Source organism: Rhineura floridana, chromosome 7 (assembly GCF_030035675.1).
Source record: "Rhineura floridana isolate rRhiFlo1 chromosome 7, rRhiFlo1.hap2, whole genome shotgun sequence".
Lineage (NCBI taxonomy): Eukaryota > Metazoa > Chordata > Lepidosauria > Squamata > Rhineuridae > Rhineura > Rhineura floridana.
The window spans coordinates 39,404,190-39,423,533 of NC_084486.1; the positions used below are offsets into that span (position 1 = coordinate 39,404,190).

General features: G+C 40.6%; 1 protein-coding gene across 2 annotated transcripts in view; it reads right to left on the bottom strand.

Moving 5' to 3' along the window:
* The window catches only part of MICU1 (mitochondrial calcium uptake 1), a 203,303-nt gene that overhangs the window by 139,205 nt on the left and 44,754 nt on the right, over positions 1-19,344 (bottom strand). For both annotated transcript variants that reach the window (XM_061635302.1, XM_061635303.1), the window contains exon 3: positions 3,831-4,014. In XM_061635302.1, coding sequence (XP_061491286.1) covers positions 3,831-4,014 — 184 coding nt within the window. The remainder of the gene's footprint in view (positions 1-3,830; positions 4,015-19,344) is intronic.

Here is a 19,344-nt window from a genome sequence, read left to right on the forward strand (position 1 = left end):
AACCAACAAAACAACTTATTTATTATATAAAGAAAAGGGAAAGATACAGAGATGGGCAGTTATTATAAAACACCATCCCTTCTTCACATTGGGACTTCCATGCTTCAGTTTTCTTTCTATTCTTTACTACTACAGTCTCTGTTAAACTCTCATGGATGATAATTTCAACAACTCTTTATTAGTAATAAAGAAGTAATTAATTCACTCAACAAGTCCATATAGAATACATCAGCAAAAAGTGTTTACTTCTGTTGCAGTAAGGTGCTGCATTTAACAACAACTACTAGCAAAATGGCCATTATGATAGGCAGGTGCTGTGTTGAGAAAGTGCTAATAGACAAAAGACACATATATACCCATCCCCCTAAGGTTATTTATTTGTGGAGATTCTGGGCCATTCAGTGGATCACTGGTTTTGCCAATATTGCAACCGCTTCTCCACGTGTAATGCTTCCCCCCCCCCGAAAGGAGCAAAAGGCAATCATCCACTTATATGAGAGAAAGAAAACAGGTACACTCAGGGAAAACAGCTAGACTGGAAGCTAAACCGTCTCCCTGATCTTGATGAGTCCAATGTCTGGGACAAGTGGCAGGTTCAGACCTCTCTCAACTGTGGCAAGATTGTGTCCAGTATGTTGTTCTGGACTGAACGTTCAGAAGTAGCTTTTAAGATGCATAGTTATAAATAAAGACCACATTCACACCAGACATTTATGCCACTTCAAACAGTCATGGCTTCCCCCAAAGAATCCTAGGAAGGTAGTTTGTGAAGGGTGCTGAGAGTCATTAGGAGGCCCCTATTTCCTGAACAGAACTACCATTGTTAGAATTCTCTGGGAAGAGGGATTGATTGTTAAACCACTCTGACAGTTGTAGCTCTGTGAACAGAATAGGAGTCTCCTAACAACTCTCAGCACCCTTCACAAACTACCTTTCCCAGGATACTTTGGGTGAAGCCATGACTGTTTAAAGTAGAATAATACTGGAATAAATGTCTGGTGTGAATGTGGCCTTAGCGAGAACATTAAATGGTGTGGTCCTTATAACCCCCTTGTATTATTATTATTTATATAATTCCTATAAATATTATATTATTATATAACTCCTGTAAATATCTGGAAGCAATTAACAACAAAAAACCATTACAAAACAATTTCATACATAAAAATTTCAAATCCTATCTCTGCTTAAAATCTCCGCTCAAAAAGCCTGTTGAAAAAGAAAAGTCCTCAAGGAGTGCCAAAAAGACAATTGAGACAGCAACTGTCTGATATGTAATGGAAGAGTTTTTTCCTAAGGCCAGCCATCAAATTCATTTGAAACAGGTATCTCCCAGCTCACTCATGGTTACTATGCTACCATCAGCTCTTAATTAACCAAATGGCCACTTTACAATACTATCACTTATGTCTACCTCCATCAGGATTCACACATTAGCTTTAAGAACTCTGATCACGGGCAGGGTGGTAGTGCTTGAATGTTTTATGGGTGGTGGGGAATATCTTAACAGGTCATTCCTCCAATCAATATTATATTTCAAAGGAATCCAATTCAAGGCACATAACAGCCCAGCAAAACAACCTGAATGTTCAGCTTATGTCAGCTTCCCATCTGTGGCATTCTTAATACACTGCAGCTTGAGATCAGACAAATCAACTGAAAAGGAAGAGAGCACTAACAACTCTTCCAGCTGTTTATCTTAATTTAGCATGGATCATACCTAGTTAAAATTTGAAAAATAAGACAGGGAAAAGCTGACACAACAATTTCATTATCAAATGCCATCTCCAAGGTTCTCTAAAGCCTAACTGTGCTTTCTACCTGCCATTAAAATTGCTTTTTAATATTTTTTAAAAAAATGCTTTTAAGACGTTTTATTTTTAAGATGCTGTTAGTGTTTTATCCCTCATTTGTCGCCCTGAGCTCCTTCTGGGAGAAACGGCAGGATAGAAATTTAATAAATAATAATAATTAAAAGCCAGATAATGCTACAAGTACACACCTTATGCAATTTGATTCAGAATATTGCTGGAATCTGGGTAAATATTTTCCTGCAGCTGTCACTTATTGCGTTCCAAGAACTCAAGATAGCTTACATAGGGCTTTCCCTGTTTTTGGCTCACAACAACCCAACGAGAAATGGTTTGGCTACTCTTTCTATTAACACAAAACGTCTGAATCCTTCAGAAAACTCATAGGAAATAAATAATACAATTAAAAAGTGAAGCTAGCCGTGTTGGTCTATAAGAAAAAAATTCCAAATCCACAGTTGGGCAACACCTTCATTGGGACTAAGGAGGGGGAGCGGGATTCAATTCAGTTCATATTTCAAGACAAATCTATCAAATGCTCACTTTCTAAAACAATACAAGAACTGAAACACGGCCATCTTTTGAAATTCATACTTATCCAAACTTTGCAATGTTTACAAACATGAAACGTGTGCTTAAAAATAAATACATTAGTGATTTTTAGAAATGCATCATATTAGGAGAAATTGCTTGCAAATATATATATATTACTTAAAACTTCATAAAAGGAAAAATTAGCACTAAAGTATTGAATTTTCATGAGGATTTTTAAAAATTGCAAATTGCTGCAGAGATGTTGAGAACTGAATTTAATATCCGGGGAAGGAATGAGAAACTGAGAGAACTGAAATTGACAGATCCTTTCATCTCTAATTGGGACCAACCAAAATGTCACAGAAGTGTGGCAAGCTTTTGAGTTCTCCAGAATTCTTCTTCAAGCAAAATGTTACATAAAGCAGAGAGCAAGCGGGATGAAGAAAAAAGAATTAGGCTGATGTTGCAGCCACAAGGTCAGTTTGTGGACTCTATTCCAAGGAATCTGTAGGTTCAGTTCCAAAATGGAGGCTGCAGACTGTAAAAGTCCCTCAGGAGAGAGTAGCCTGCAGGAACCGTGTGCTTTAGAACCCTTTGGAGCTCTGTGGCAGACCATGTAGACAAGGTTTCCTAGTGGTATAAAGTTTTTTGGGGGGTAGGGTGGGGGGCAGAAAGAGTTTTCAAAGGAGAAAGTAAAACATTCTACTAGTTCTTGGCTCATGTAACACTCACACACCAGCTTTGGTTCAGACAAAACACTGAGCAAGTGAAGTGTTACGTCCAAACAAGGCCCTGAAGAAGCTCTTTGGATTCCAGCCACTACTTCCTACTACCCCGGTATGGGAGAAACCACGGAACATCAAGTTTGTACTGGGACGAACAGAACATAAAGCTTTCTATTAATGACTGTCTTAAGACTGTCACAAGAAATGACATGCAAAATAGTAAGTTGCATTTATTTATTTATTTTATTTGTATCCCGCCCTTCCTCCCAGCAGGAGCCCAGGGCAGCAAACAAAGCACTAAAACACTTTAAAACATCATAAAAACAAATCTTAAAATACATTAAAACCAGACAGCATTAAAAACATTTTAATTTTTTTAAAGGGTTAAAAACATTAAAAAACATATTAAACAATTCTGACAGATGCAGACTGGGATAGGTCTCAACTTAAAAGGCTTGTTGAAAGAGGAAAGTCTTCAAAAGGCACCGAAAAGATAGCTGATACAAGTGTAAAATGTAGCTTTACAGCTTGGATGGGGAATTTGTGTCATTCAAGATGTCGTTGGGTTCTAACTTCCTATCAATCCCAGCCAGCACGGTGCGTAGTCCAGCATCATCTGAAGGGCAACAGATTCCCCATCCCTGCTTTACAGTTCGAGAACTGCTTCAGCAATTGAAGGGCAAAAGCTATTTCACATTCTTTGATAGTTATACTAACCGCAGTTTAACAACGGATCTTCCAGTGCAACAAGCATACATACTTTACGGTCCCGAAATCCAGAACGCTTCTTCTTCTTTCCTTCTGCCTGCGCATCTTCATCACTTGACTCTACAGCTTTCCTGTCATCATTCCCTTCATTCTCTACTTCTTCTCTGTTCTTCACCTTTTCACCAGGCTCTGCCTGTATATCATGTTTCACAGATGATGACGCTTCTGCATGTGCTCTGAGATAAGAAAACAAAAAACTTCTGATCTTTTAAAAATGTCCATGGGATTTTTTTTAAAAAAACTGTAACATTAACAAGATTTTAACTTTGCACAGTTAGCACCAATCAAAGCTTTCTGCAGAGATGTGAAAAATCTCGTTCTAGGTACCTACAAGCATCTTTTGTATTTAAGGAAAATCCAAATCCAAGTCAAAAAAAAGTGTGGCCCTTAAAAGCCAAACATAGGATTTCACAGTGCAAGGCAGGAGGATGATCAAGAAAACATAATTCTACTGTCTCCAGTGAATAGGAGCTATTATACTGGTGCATATTCTCATGGACCTCAACAGTATCCAATAGTCTCATTGAGTAAGTCTTTAAAAGTGGTGGAACAAGTTTCAAAGCAGATCTTTCATAGCTGCCTGCAGAAAGGGCCCGTTATCACCTGTGATTTCCATGGGAATCATGGGATTAAGCTGCTGAATGTAATCAACTCTCTTACCCCCCTTTCTCAGAAATGCCACAAACCATATCAGAGGATCCACAAGCTTCTTGCAGGTACTCTGCAGCATATCTGCATTAAATACTTGTTTTGATTTTTAACTGTAGTTTTATTGGTTCTTCTACTTCTTATATTTCATTGTATTACAATTTGAATTCCATAGAATTCAAACTGAAATACTGTATCACAACTAATGAAATATAATATAAAAAATGAAAAAGCAATAAAAATACAATTAAAAATCATATGGCACCTAGCACAGCACACTGCTACAAAAGACAGAAAAAAATCATTCAGTGAGCCACCAAGACTCTCAGCAATTTTCAAGTGGTCCAAGGGCGGGAAATGTTTCCTAGCCAAAGGGTATAATACAGGAGCGACTGCGCCACATATTGTATATTGTACAATCCTGTATATTACACCAGTCAAGAAAAAAAATCAATTTTGGGGAAGGGGGAATTGGTGTCTCTCACCTAACCCAAGTAAATAAACTGTATTAAAATTAATTTATTCTGTTCTTTCCAGACTACTTACTGAGCCCAAGTGTTAACAGAATTTCACACTTCTTCCTCATCTACTCTGTTGACTACTGAAAGGGAGAGAGCATTAGTGCTTTTCCCCCAGAAAAAATATTGATCAGAAAATGCTTCTCATACAAGCCTGAACATTCTTTTAACTTTCTCTGCCCCCCAATAAACAAGCAGTTAAAGCAATAAAGGAGGAATCATAAAATTGTTTTTATGAAACAAACTGCAGCATTCACAACAAACAACACCCTTGGCCTCTGATCTGCTGATTTATGTTTGATCCCCAACAAGTGATGAACTGGGCTCCATTCCTTTCCTTTATGAAGCCAGGGAGCCTGCAGTGCAAAAGGATTGATGATAACAGTAATTGAAGTTCTTTAGCCACAAGCCATGAAATCAGGGCCCAGCTGCATGGCACAGGGTTTTTTCTGCTGCACAAACACAATTACTGATGTCATTGGGGGGGGATTTTCAAAGGCTTTCACAGCATAATCCTATGCATGTCTACTCCGAAGTAGACCCCCACTGAGTTCAATGGGACTTACTTCCAGGTAAATGTGTATGTGATTGCATCCATTCTTAACCGTAAGTGTGTATTGTACACTATGATATTACAAATGACCACACACTACAATGGCCAGCTTCAGAACTGGGATCTAGATGGTTAAAAAATATGTTCTCTCAGATTAATTTTTTGAGGAAAAAAACCCATAACCCAAACTGTAAAGAGGGTAAAGGACCATAAAAATCCTAATAAAAATATCTGAAAGCACTGTGATCTTCCCCAGCTTCAAGCAATAATTTCTCATGCATACAAGAGAAACACCATATATACTGGGACTAACAAAGGTTCAAAACAAAATCACACTTACAAAAACGGTACTGGAAGCAGGCAGGCATGTTATATGCTAGCTCCCAGCCTCATACTTCTGGTCGAAATGAACCAGTCACAGCTAATGCATCACCTTTGATTTTTCCTGGAAAATAAGGAACTGGTAACAGCCACCCAGCATTTCATACTCTTGAAGACTGAGTCTCCCTAGTCAACCACTTCAACAGACAGGCCCTCACCAAGAAAGTGGTGCCCTAGCTCTCTTCCGACAGCCAGAAAGTTCATTTCAAAAATGAATCATTCCCTCCCTACCCCTTCACGGAAAGTCCCAGGGCGGAGTACAATAAGAATAAAAATGCAGTCGTATCTAAAAAAACCCAGGCTCACTACCAGAGTACCCTAACTCAGGGGGAAAAGACAGACTGGGGAGCAGGCTGTTAATGGAATGAATGTAGGCAAGGTCTTCGGTGCAAGAAGGACACCCCTATATGTATTCTATGCACTCAGCATTGAATGAAAAAGGCATTTGGTTTCTGTTTTGGCCAGATAAACTTTACTGTGCCCCTATTCTTAAGCAACTTGGAATATTTATCCTTTTAAACCACTTCAAATCCAGGCTGATGCATTAGCCCTGGCAGGATAGAGCTTTCACAGTTATGAACCCAGTTCTATGGAACTTCCAGCCCAGGAGGCCTGCCCAACTCCAACTTTGTATATTTGGGGAAAAGCAAGCAAGCAGGGGCTATTTATTACACTATAAATGTCCATGGTGCTTTGTAGAGTAACGTGAGCAAGAAGGCTCATATCCCCGTCCTGAGCAGCTTACAATCTAAAATGCAATAGAAGGGGTGCAGTGGGCAGGACAAAGAGAAACAATAACTGTGTGAATGCAAATGCATGTACCCAAGTTTAGTTTCAGGGTAACGGACTAAGGGTTTAAAACCAAACCTTCATAGAAAGGGTGGGTGTTTTGGCACCGCATAGGTGTTCTCGAAGGATACTCCAGGCAGAAACAACAGCAAGGGGAAATGGGCAGAGTAGTTTAAGGGAGCAAAATACAAGACTGGGTAGGAAGCTAGTCCTCAATGTATTGTTAAATTATAAATGTTTTTTCCGCAAATAGTTGGAACTTGCTGGATTTTCAACTCTGATATGGAGTCAACTCTGATTTAAGTTTGCTGTTTAAGCATGTATAAGATGGCAGGACTTTACTTCACAGGTGAAAAACAGCTAACAAAAACAGACACGTCAATATATACATGTGCACACATACATACATACAGAGAGAGAGAGAGTGCTGCTATTAAAACGTAACAAGATAAATATGCTCTCATTCTGAGAACACCACAAGGAAGCCATGAAGACCAAGGCAGTCTCCCAGGAATGATGGGCTCTCAAGTCCAGCTCTTTACACATATTTCCTCATTGCAAACATATGAATTTTAAACAGATCTAAGGCAAAAAAACTACGACATCTGCCTCAGAAGTAAAAGCAGGAGGCAAAACCCACACACCCATTTCTCTTCATGCTAGCTCCTGATCAACCTCTGACAGCTATTCCATGTGACAGGCTTGAAAGTACTAATAAATTTAGGCACTCTGCAGAACACTAGGGAAGCACTAAATTGTACAGAAATGCTGCGAGCGTCCTTTAAACAAAGCCAGCATTGTGAATACAAATTAACATATGCCTAGGTTATAATGATAAAACAGCAAATTATCTATAATAATGTAAATCATAAAAATTTATGAAGCTTCTGCTGAGAAGTAGTGCTATTGGCTTATAGACTACTGGACAAGCAATATAGGAGAAATAGATTTACAGCGCACTCCTTTGCATATCTACTTTGAAACAAGTTCCACCAAGTCCCAAACAAACATTAAAATGCAGCCTTAGGGTGCAATCCTATTCACAGTTTCCTGGGTGTAAGACCCATTGAACTCAACCAGACTTAACTTTTGAGTAGACATATATGGGATTGTATAGTTAATCACTTGTATTAATTTGCCTACCTATCTATCAACAGCAAAAAAAGGGGGTGCCTCTGTTTGAAACTAATATTTATTTAGGAACCTGCAATGAACTGTGTCTCTTGGAACAAAAAAAAGCTTCTCTGAATGAGTTCACTAAAACAGTAATTCCACATATGGGCCTATCTCAGCATTTTTAATACTCTTACAAAAACAACATACTTGTAATTGAAAATACTGGGGAAATTATGCACTGAATAATCAATCTTAGATTTACATTACAAAACATCCTGCACTATTGCCACCTATAAAAAAATTGTGTTGATATTGTTGCTTCAGCAAAGATGGCCCACAGAATTTGTTCTGGACTTCAACTTTACTATTGGGCATCCCTAATAATGACACAAAAATTCATTTTATATAACACTTACATAATAGCATTATTCCACTGTTTTGATCTGGGCACGCTGGAGCTTGACTCATTATCACATCAGTAGCACAGAAACACATAGAGACTTTATAGTGTTCCCCTTTATAGGTCCTATTTTGATCAGCTCTTTCCCTTGGTGGCAATAATAATGGAAGGTAAAGTATTGTTGTCTCATCATAAAGCTTATGCACTAGACATTATAACATCCAAGATCTCTCTCTTTCTGTCTCTCCCTCCCCACCCCACCCCCATGTATCTGATCACACTTACTATTTTAGATATGAACAAGGTCCAATCCTCTCTTCACCAGGTTTGGGAGAAGGCTGCTTACATATGACAGACCATTTAACCATCAATTTCTGACCCCTTCAGCTCCATCTACCCACCTGACTATATTGTTTTAGGCTCAAAAGCCTTTCGTATTTGAAATAAACTATTATTACAAGCCTGCCAACCAACCATTTCTAGTTGATTAGATGGACTGCTAGTTAATATTTACTTAAATATTTTATTTATTTCAGAATTTATAAACTATAATACATTCAGAGAATACCTGAGGTGTATAAAAACAGAAAAATAAAATGTAATACAAATCATAAAGCAATGGTGAAAACAAGAAGCCAACAAGAATTAAAAGTTGCAGAAAAAAATGGACTAATCTGAGAAGCCTTAACAAGGTAAAAGGAAAAGTTTTCAACCAACACTGAAAACCTAACAATGTTGCAGCATACTTCACTTCTAGGGAAAAAGAATTGCAGAGAAATGGTTCTACAAGGTTAAAAGAACATACTCAAGCCACAGCTGGCTTGACTGCGGAGGGTGTGGCAGCATCAAGAAATCTTTATATCCACAGATGTAAGTGGGATGCAGGGTGAGATATGGCTTCTCAAATATCCTGGTCCAGAACTGAATAGGGCTTTATACACAAGTAGTAAAACCTTGAATCTAGCAACTCCATCCAGAATCTAGCAAGTTGGCAGCCAGTTAAATGTTGGCAGCCAGGTGTAGTGTGCTGTTGATGGGTTGCTCCACAAAGCAATCGTGCAGCAGCATTTTGCACTAGCTGCAGCTTCCGGACCAAATTCAAGGGCAGCCCCAATAAAGTGCATTATAGTAATCAAGCCTAAAAGTTACCAATGCATGGACCACTATTATCAAGCTATCTGTGTCCAGGAACAGTTGTAGCTGGCGTACCAGCCAAAGCTTCTCCTAGACATTGAGGGCACCTGAGTCTTCAATGACAATGCTGGATCAAGGGAGGAGCCCCAAACTGCGCACCTGTTATTTCAGAGGGATCACAGGCAGCCAATCAATTTCCTGGACCTGGGAACTGCTCACCCACAAAGCCTCCACCTTGCTGGGATTCAGCTTCGGTTTATTGGTTCTCATTCAGCCTATTAATGAGTCCAGGCACTGGTTCAATATTTGCACAGCACCTCCCAATTCAGATGTTACCGAGAAATACTGATGATGCTGTGCTTCAGATCTCCTAAGGACTGATCCCAGGAGTGGCATACAGATGTTGAACAGCAGTGGGGACACAATAATACCCTGCAGCACCCCACAGTGCCTTTCAGCCTTCTGAGAGTTGCTATCACCCAAGTTACTCTCTGGAATTGTCCCGCCAGGGAGTTAGGTTTGAAGACTCAGAAACAAAGAGAGAACTTCAAGATGGCTAAAGGTAAAGCACCTTGGGGGTCCCAATTCTTCTTTGGGGGGAATGGACATGGGGCAGAGGATCTGCTGCCTTGCAGAAAGCCTCTACTTCTGTTCTCCTTGTATTATTTTTTGTATGCAAAGTTAATACAGTAGGGCTCCACCCATACGGTGGGTTACGTTCCAGACCCCCGCCAAAAAGCAAAACCCGCCAAAAAGCAGAACTCATGCAATAGAATGGTGCCCGACGCCTGAAAAACACCCTAAAAGCGGAACAAGCGCTGTATGAGTGGGGCCTTACTCTAATTGAAAGCCGCCATATTAGCGGAAAGCTGAAAAGCGGGCCACCGAAAAGCGAGGCCCTACTGTATTACAAAGACACCACAAGTCTCCAGCGCTCTTGTATCAAAAGAAAACAATCCTAGTAGTACTGCCCCTGTATGAGGCCTAGCAGAAGTGTACCCTCTCCTCCCTCCTAAAGCCACCTGAATTACAGGTTCCTCCCTCACTGCCAAATAAAGCCAAGCTGGGTTCCAATAAAATAATGCAAACCAAGCAAACCATAAATAATAAACACACAGCATTTATTTTATTTTATTTATTTTATTTAATTTATATACTGCCCTAAGCCCGGAGGCTCTCTGGGCGGTGTACAGAAAGATAAAAACAAGCACAATATATAAATACAATAAATACAATGAATCAAGAAACAAAACAAACAAACAATAAAAGAACCAGACAACATCCAGAATACAAAATAATGATGAAAATGCTGTTAAAACACACTTTAAAATGCCTGGGAGTATAAAAAGGTTTTCACCTGACGCCGAAAAGATAGTCGCGTCGGCGCCAGGCGCACCTCATCGGGGAGGCTGTTCCACAGTTCGGGGGCCACCACGGAAAAGGCCCTAGTTCTGGTCACTGCCCTCCGAGCTACTCGATGGGATGACACTCGAAGGAGGGCCTTAGATGTTGAGCGCAGTGTACGGGTAGGTTCATATTGGGAGAGGCGTTCCACCAGGTATTGCGGTCCCATGCCGTGTAGGGCTTTATAGGTCAGAACCAGCACTTTGAATCTAGCCCGGAAACAAATAGGAAGCCAGTGCAGACGGGCCAGAACAGGTGTTATATGAGCGAACCTTCTGGTCCGCATCAACAATGTGGCCGCTGCATTCTGGACTAACTGTAGTTTCCGAACAGTCTTCAAGGGCAGCCCAACGTAGAGCGCATTGCAGTAGTCCAGTCTAGAAGTTACCAGAGCATGAACAACTGAGGCGAGGTCATCACTGTCCAGATAGGGACGTAGCTGGGCTACCAAACGAAGATGGTAAAAAGCATTCCGTGCATACAATAAGCTTCATATACATTTTCTTAGTTATCCTTACCATACAGACCTTGTCAAGTAATCAGCCTTAGTGCCCCCATATTGCAATGGGGGGGGGAGAGATAATCTGCTAATCTAAGGCAACTTCTCTTAGCCTCAGCTAGGAAGTGGTGAGATGCAAATTGGGCCTATCTGGTTATAAATGAGGCTCCATCTGCACTATACGTTTAAATCACCATTATACCACTTCAAACAGTCATGGCTTCCCCCAGAGAATCCTAGTAACTGTCATTTGTTAAGGGTACTGACAGTTCTTAGGTGACCCCTATTCCTCTCACAGAGTCACCATTTCCAGAGTTCCCTGGGATGAGGTGTTGATTGTTAGACCACTCTGAGAATTATAGCTCAGTAAGAGGAATAGGGGTCTCCTAACAACTCTCAGCACCATTAACAAACTACAGTTCCCAGGATTCTCGGGGAGCAGCCATGACTGTTTAAAGTTGTATAATACTTCTTTCAATGTACAGTGCAGATAGGTCTCAACTCTCTTAATCTTCCTGCCAACCCCTGAATAAGTTCTTGAATAGGAATCCCCATAAAACAGGACAAGAACAATAAACATTCAGTCACCAGCCAGGCTTTTGTATTCCTTTTTTAAATGATGCTTTAATTTAATTTAATTTAATTTTAAAAATTATATAGAGAAACAGGCAAGGTGACTATGGAGGTTCCTAGGAATTGTGCCAGAGGTTTTAAATAGGAACACGGCACAACTTCCCACTGAGAGGATGTAAATTCTTCCTTTAAAATGCTCTTGCATCAAAGTGATAAAAGCCCATTAGTACATTAAAACACAAAAGCTTTGTGTCCAAAAGGAAAGTGCTCATTCTTCAAATCCAGACAGAGATGCACTTGGCTATGCTTGCCAAGACAGTTTCAAAAAGAAGCACAACGGGCCCAATTGCCTTACAAATAGGCAAGCAGAAAGGAAAGCCACTGCGTGTCAACAGGGCTCATAAAAAATGAAGAGTTGCTATTCAAATATGTTTTATTTTCTGCAGTCTGTTGTATTTAGGCTTACATGACAGGAAATTTCTAATCTGTATTCTTGAGGGAGATTCCACAAGTCAAACTCACAGTTGGGCAATACCTGTTTTAGCACGAAAATGTCACAGAACTGTATATACAATTCACTATGCGAGATCAGAGCTGGCTATGAAGCGCCTTTGGACATCATTTACCACCCCTGGGAAATGCCTTAAAAGCCAAATATTATATTATACTCCATGATTTCCTCCCCATATGTACTTTGTAAGCCTTTTTTTCCTCCTAGCAATACACATTTTCCATTTAGTTCTCATCCTAGTGCAATAGCTCAGAATGACACACAATATTTTTAATTTTAATACTGAAAAAGAATACAGCCCACAACCATGAACTGTTTTCTTATCCTTTATTACCTCTGAAAATACTTAGATCAGCAATTCCTGTAATCAGCAACCCCTTTGTATACCAACCTCTTTGATGATGTGCATTTACAATCTAGTCATGATGACTATATATTACCTCCAGGATCCAAAGCAGAATGTCTCTGAATATCAGTTGCTTGGGGAAGAAAAGTTGCTGGCAAAGAACCATTGTGCTCATACCCTGCTTTTGGGTTTCTCAGAGGCATCTGGAGGCCACTGTGCGAAACAGGATCTAGACTATAAAGGCCAGGTGTGGGGAACTTTTGACCCTCCAGATGTTGGTGAAGAACAACTCTCATCATCACTGGCCACTTGCCATGCTTGCTGGGGCTGATGGGAGTTGTAATTCAGCAACATCTGGACAGCCAAAGGTTCCATACCCCTGATACAAGCCTTTGTTCTCATCTAGTAGGGCTCTGATGTTCTTGTACAATAGAACCTCTGCAAAGGGCCATGTATTGAAGGGCACACGAGTATTTTGATGTACACACGCTAGTTTATATATGGAACACTGAGGAGGTCTTTTTGACCTTTCCGCTATCCCACAACAACTGAAACTGTGCTGTAGGACACACATAGAAATCTCTCGAAGCTGCACATTGCAAGTAAAGATCAGTAGTATTGGTTAAACTCTTACAAGGAAGCTTGCACCACTACCATCACTACTTTGCTGATCTAATTCAGTATTTCTCATGTGTCTATTGTGTGTCACTCATTGCGTCATACTTTGCCTAAGGCGCTGTTTCATTTCTCTCAGTACGCTGCTTTGTGAGGATTTGGCTCTGAATAAAATAAAATAAAACTGGAATAAAATTAGTAAATAACTGATCTACTTACCAATATTTCTAAAGAGCCAGAGTTCCTCTGATAACAGCATGAAGCCCACTGTATTAAACAATATCCTTGAATTTTGAAATCCTCTTCCCATGAGATGAGATATTAGCCATACACAGAGGTCTCCAATTTGTGACCACTGGCATCCTTTAAGGTGCATCTTTCCACCACCAGTCCCTTGGTCTAGACCCACTCACTGGTGTCAAGAGATTTGGAGGAGTCATCCCTGAGTAGCCCTACCTGCTCTTCATTGCTATTGCCCATTCACTTGCCCTGTGTCTCTCTGGACCCAATCCACATCACTAACCAGACAGAGAGGGCACACACCACATGGATGTTCCTCCTCCTTTTGCTCTTGTCACTGTTCACTCCCATGGGGGGGGGCAGCCGAAAAGCAACAACAAAGCAAGAGGAACAGTTGGTTAGAGGGCTTTGGGGGTTGGCACTGAGCTGTGAGCCTCAACAGATGCCCAATAATGATGATCCCCGACACAGCCACGTATAAATAAATTCCTCCTCCTAACATAAACATTGTTCATATTAAAAGAAATGAGAGGGAGACCATTTAAAAATAGATGCAAAGCAGCCAAGTTGTCTCCAGCTAGGAACGAAAGTGGAAGAAGGCTTTGTGGAGAAGTCCAGCTGCTGTTGTGTCAGAGCCAGACCAGATTTCCCCATTTCCCTTACCACTACTTTCAATTTACCCTAACACTTTGGTGGGAAGAACCATAACAGCTTCATTTCAGTTTCAGGCCATGCCTAATGTGATAGCTAGCTGATCTCACTAATGAAAGACAGCATCCAGCCCATCCATACACTTTCTTGGCCTATGTCTTAAGTATGTAGTGTAAACCAGTGATCAGGCTCTTGGGCAGTCTAGCTACCAAAAGTACTTAGTCAATCCTAGACACAAAGTAAATAAGATTGACACAAAATAAATAAGTTTTATTAACATCATGGATGGACAGCAAAAGAAGGAAACAGACTGGTAGTATAAAAGAAACATTACCGTTATCTCTATGTAACGTAAGCAAGGCAGGTTAACAGAATCTTAAAATTATTTGCAGGAAGCAAGGATCACCCACGATGTTCAGAAGATGACAATTTACATAGGGAATAACACACATTTTAAGTGCTGAAAACGCAGGGGAGGAGTTGATGGCAGAATTGAATCCTCCCATCAGGTTATGCCCATGTGGTTTACTTTGGATACACCTGGAGGGGCAGCATTTTTGTACGAGGAACATGACAGGCTCAATACATACACAGAGGAATATTTGGGGAGATGGGCCAATCCAGGAAGGTGCAAGAACGAGGTGAGAACTAGAATATATTCACTAAAAGGCAAAAAAAAACCCTTGCGGTTTAAGAACATACCTATAGCCAACAGACATTTCGATCAAACTTTAAAAAGGGAAATTGGGCAGTTATAGTGAATGCACCAAGGGAACAGGAGACCTGACCTCCTCTCTGAGATATTGTACTTCCCTACAAATTTGTCAAAATGCAAACACAATTTGGGTTGGTCTTTCACAGTCCAATCCATTTTCTGTGTAGCTTGAAAGAATTTAGTAACATGTGCCTCTGTGCATATAGGAAGTGGTGGCAACACCTGTAATCAGCTCAAATAAATACATGTGCTGTGCTGATCTTGTTTTAGCAGGGAGAAAGCAACAATACTAAGACAGTTGATATCGTTCAGACACTTTAAATATTTTGATTTTCTTTGCAATTTTGGTGACGTTTCCTATAGCAAATAATTTTCTTTTGCTTCTGTTTCTGTGAATATGTGAAGTACAACAACACTTTGCATAATTTACATTAAAAAAAACTCCAAAAACAATTGCGGAATAATGGCACTGCTTTTTAATCCAGGAGGTAAGAAATGGTATCCTGTGCAAGAATCCTTGTTGAAAATAGATTATTTAAATGCTTGTTGAGGTCAATGGAATTTACTCCCCTGCAATCATGCTTAGGATAGGTGAAACTGACCATGGGGGAGGAGGAGAATGGGGAGGGGGGAAAGAAGGGGGAGGGGATAGGAGGGAGGAGAAGGGGAGGGTAGGCTTGATCATTTGCATGCTTATTGAGTTCAATGGGATTTACTCTTGTGCAGTCATGCTTAGAACAGGTGAAACTGACCTGGGGAAGGGGGAGGGAGGGGGAACAGGGGGAAGGGTAGGGGTAGGAGGAAGGGAGGAGGGAAGGGAGGCATGGGCAGAAGGAAAGCCCATTTCCTTTCCAAAAGGAAAACATTGTTAACAGTACCATTGTTTTTTAGAGTTTTCCCCTACCTTCTACAGTAGATACATGTAGTCTCCCACCCAGATTTAAACCAAAGCTATCCCTGGCCACATCCACACCAGACATTTACTCCACTTTAAACAGTCATGGCTTCCCCCAAAGAATCCTGGGAAGTGTAGGATGCTGTGAAGGATGCTGAGAGTTGCAAGGAGATGCCCTATTCCCCTCACAGATTTACAGTCACTAGAATTCTCTGGGAAGAGGGGCTGACCGTTAAACCACTCTGGGCATTGGAACTCTGTCATGGGAATAGGAATCTCCTACAACTCTCAACATCCTTCACAAACTACACTTCCCAGGATTCTTTGGGGGAAGGCATGACTGTTTAAAGTGGAATAAATGTCTGGTGTGGGTGTGGCCCCCGATTAGCCAAGCCAAATAGCTGTGAGTCTGGCTTTTAGAACACTGACAGTTAGTTCTTACTGAGCATGCCCAGGCTTATCACTGACTCTAAAGTTAAATTGCTTAAATTAATTAAAAATTAGCCATCCATTTTTTTAAACTTTTAAACTGCAGACGATGAAGGTCAGAGTATGCAGCAAGGTCAGTAATAGGACTACAGATACTCTGTGAACATGGCTGATTTTTAATTAATTACAACAAATTAAGACCACTGCCAGAAAAAAGTCCAACAGGGGTCTGGATTTCCCCCCCCTCTTGTTTTACACTTTGAACTCTGAGTGTTTTGTGTATTGCCATGAAAACTTAAGAGGGTTGTTAAGCAAGCGTTTCTGAGTTCAGGACTATACGTTTTGTAAGATTTTGTTTTGAAATGAGCTTATGAGAAGCAGCAGAATGGCTTCTCATAAGGCCATGAAGGGGGTATTTTCCATTTAAATGTGAAAAATTTGTGTGAATTTTTAAGTGAAAATTTATGCAGAATGTGAAAAGTCCATGCTGGCTATAGTAAACAGCCACTCTTGTAGCTATATAATTTCTAATCTAGAAGTCACGACTATGTTGGGGGGGGGGGAATCCTGCCTTGTGCACAGAAGTTGCCCAAAACATGATTTCTGTGAAATGGGGATCCTAAGCCATCAGGTACACTGGATTTTCAGAGATATGCACTTAGACTAAGGTTTTTCTTCAAAGACTTGCAGCGGTATCACATTACTGGTAAAAGAATTTATCTTACACTGTATATAAAATTGTCAAATGTGCAGTAGCCCTCCTACTCATTAGGCATTTCTAAGGTGTTTCTTGCTGACAAAGATGCCTAATCTTGCTAATACAGAGCAAGTTGAGAAAACAAAAACATTAGGTTATTATGCACAGCTTAGATGGGTCTAACACAGGCCATGAAGTTAAAAGCTTAGCTATCTAACCTTGAGCAAAAAAAGTTCCTTACTCACCTCAACTACATTATTCTCAGAAAACAGACATTATGCTGTTATCTCTGCTCTGCCCTCCCCAGTTTCCAAATGTACATTTGCAAAGCTCAACAACTAGCATTGCTGTTGACCTTCTATGAAGTGTACCTTTGGGTTGTGAGCACTAACACAGCATTAGAGAATTAAACAAAACTAGATTCATTTGAAGTTGTAGAATTAAAATTACAATTAAAATTAGAATTAAAATTACAGACTGATGTGCCACCTACTAACTTTAAAATTCATGTTTTGAGGGTCAAGGCAAAGAGCACCACTTCTCCCTTTATTCTTTTCTATTTTTTGTTTTGTACATTTAAATTCTTATACAGCAAGCCGAAGCTCTGCTCACGGCCAGAGTTCAATTCCAACGGAAGGAGGAAGTCGAAGCTCCGGTAAAAGGGGTCGAGGTCCACTCAGCCTTCCATCCATCCGTGGTCGGTAAAATGAGTACCCAGCATATGCTGGGGGGTAAAGAAAGGCCGGGGAAGCAACTGGCAATCCCACCCCATATATACGGTCTGCCTAGTAAACGAAGCAAGACGTCGCCCTAAGAGTCGGAAACAACTTGCACTATAAGTGCGGAGACACCTTTACCTTTACCTCTGCCCCAATTTCTTCTATAAGGTACAAAGAAACGAAGAATTCCAAAAGATTTTCCCATCATGGCTCAGCATAACTTCCTGTAAGATCCAGAGGAGAGGCAATTAAGGACTGCTTTCTATGCAGAAAGCAAACAAATGGATTCAACTCTAGCCAATGCTGCTCAGAATCAAAACTAAAACAAATTCTTAATCTGAAAACCTGTTTTACCCAGTGGGTAAAACCCACTGTTTTACCCACATGCAATGTCAAAACCATAGTTTAGCGTTACCCGAGTAAGCCTTGGGCTTGCACACTCTCCTTCTTTAAACACTCAACCTACTTCCTGTTCAGCACAAACCATCTACCTGGTTTGATCAGACATTACCTGAGCATGTTTGGACTACTAGGCAAGGGTCTCAGATAATTATAAGGCAGCTTCAAATTTGGTTTGAAACCAGGGAGAACAGTTTGATGCCACAACTGAACTGGTAAACTTTGGTTTGGTCTTGTCTTCCCCAAAAAGGTACCGGAAACCACATTCAAACCACAGTTTCCAAGTCTGACTTACAGGGCAAATGCAAGCTATTGTTTGTCAGTTCAGAGGTAGAGGAAACAAGTATTTAAAGTAAAAGAAATAAAATAACCAAGTACAGAAGGAAGAGGATAACATGAGCCCAAGGCTCACACATGTAACACCAGATTCACAGTGAACCAGGTCTATCTGGCACAAAGCAGCTTGACCAATGAAACGCTGAAGAATTCTTCAGTTATATCTAGTAAGATGTAAAACCTAGGACAGTGAACAAGAAAAGGAACTAAGGGAGTACCTTTGCCTGTAGCAACATAAAGGAAGGTAGCAACAGTGGAACTCAGTTGACTTTCAAATACTACAACTGGAACTTCTGTCCCTCCTCCTAAATCTATATTAATCTGACACTTGCAAATGCATAGCAGGGCCACACAGCTCATTAGTCATTAACTGGATGAACGAACACATGCTTGCTTCAGCATGATGTGTTCAATTATGCAATTATGTCATTGCCTTAAATGCCTCTGAAACGGCACTGAAGGGCTTTGCTTACACACCCACACAATAATTAGTGATGCTAAGGCAAGATAGTAAATAACTTGTCTGTTTGACCAAAAGCCAGAGGCAGTCTAGGAATTTCCTCTTTGCCTCTCTCAAAATAGGCTCAGGTCTCAACAGTACCAAACAGTGCAGGGGTGGGGGACCCTTCTTCTGTTAAGGGCCACATTCCCCTAAGGGTAATCTGTCAGAAGCTGCATGTCTTCCCTCTCTCCCTCCTCACCCAGCTCTGGTCAGAGGTCTGAACTGGTTCCTTTTGAAATGAGGCAGAGGGTTGCACACAGCCTAAGGGCCATATTTTGCCCAGCCCTACAATAGCGGGGTGAACATAACACAACCATGGGATTCTTATAATGCAGCAGTCAGGAACATTTTCTAGCCTGAGGATGGCATTCTCTTACAGGAAACTTTCCAGGGGCTGCATGCGAGTGAAACACTGAAATGAATGGTAAATAAATAG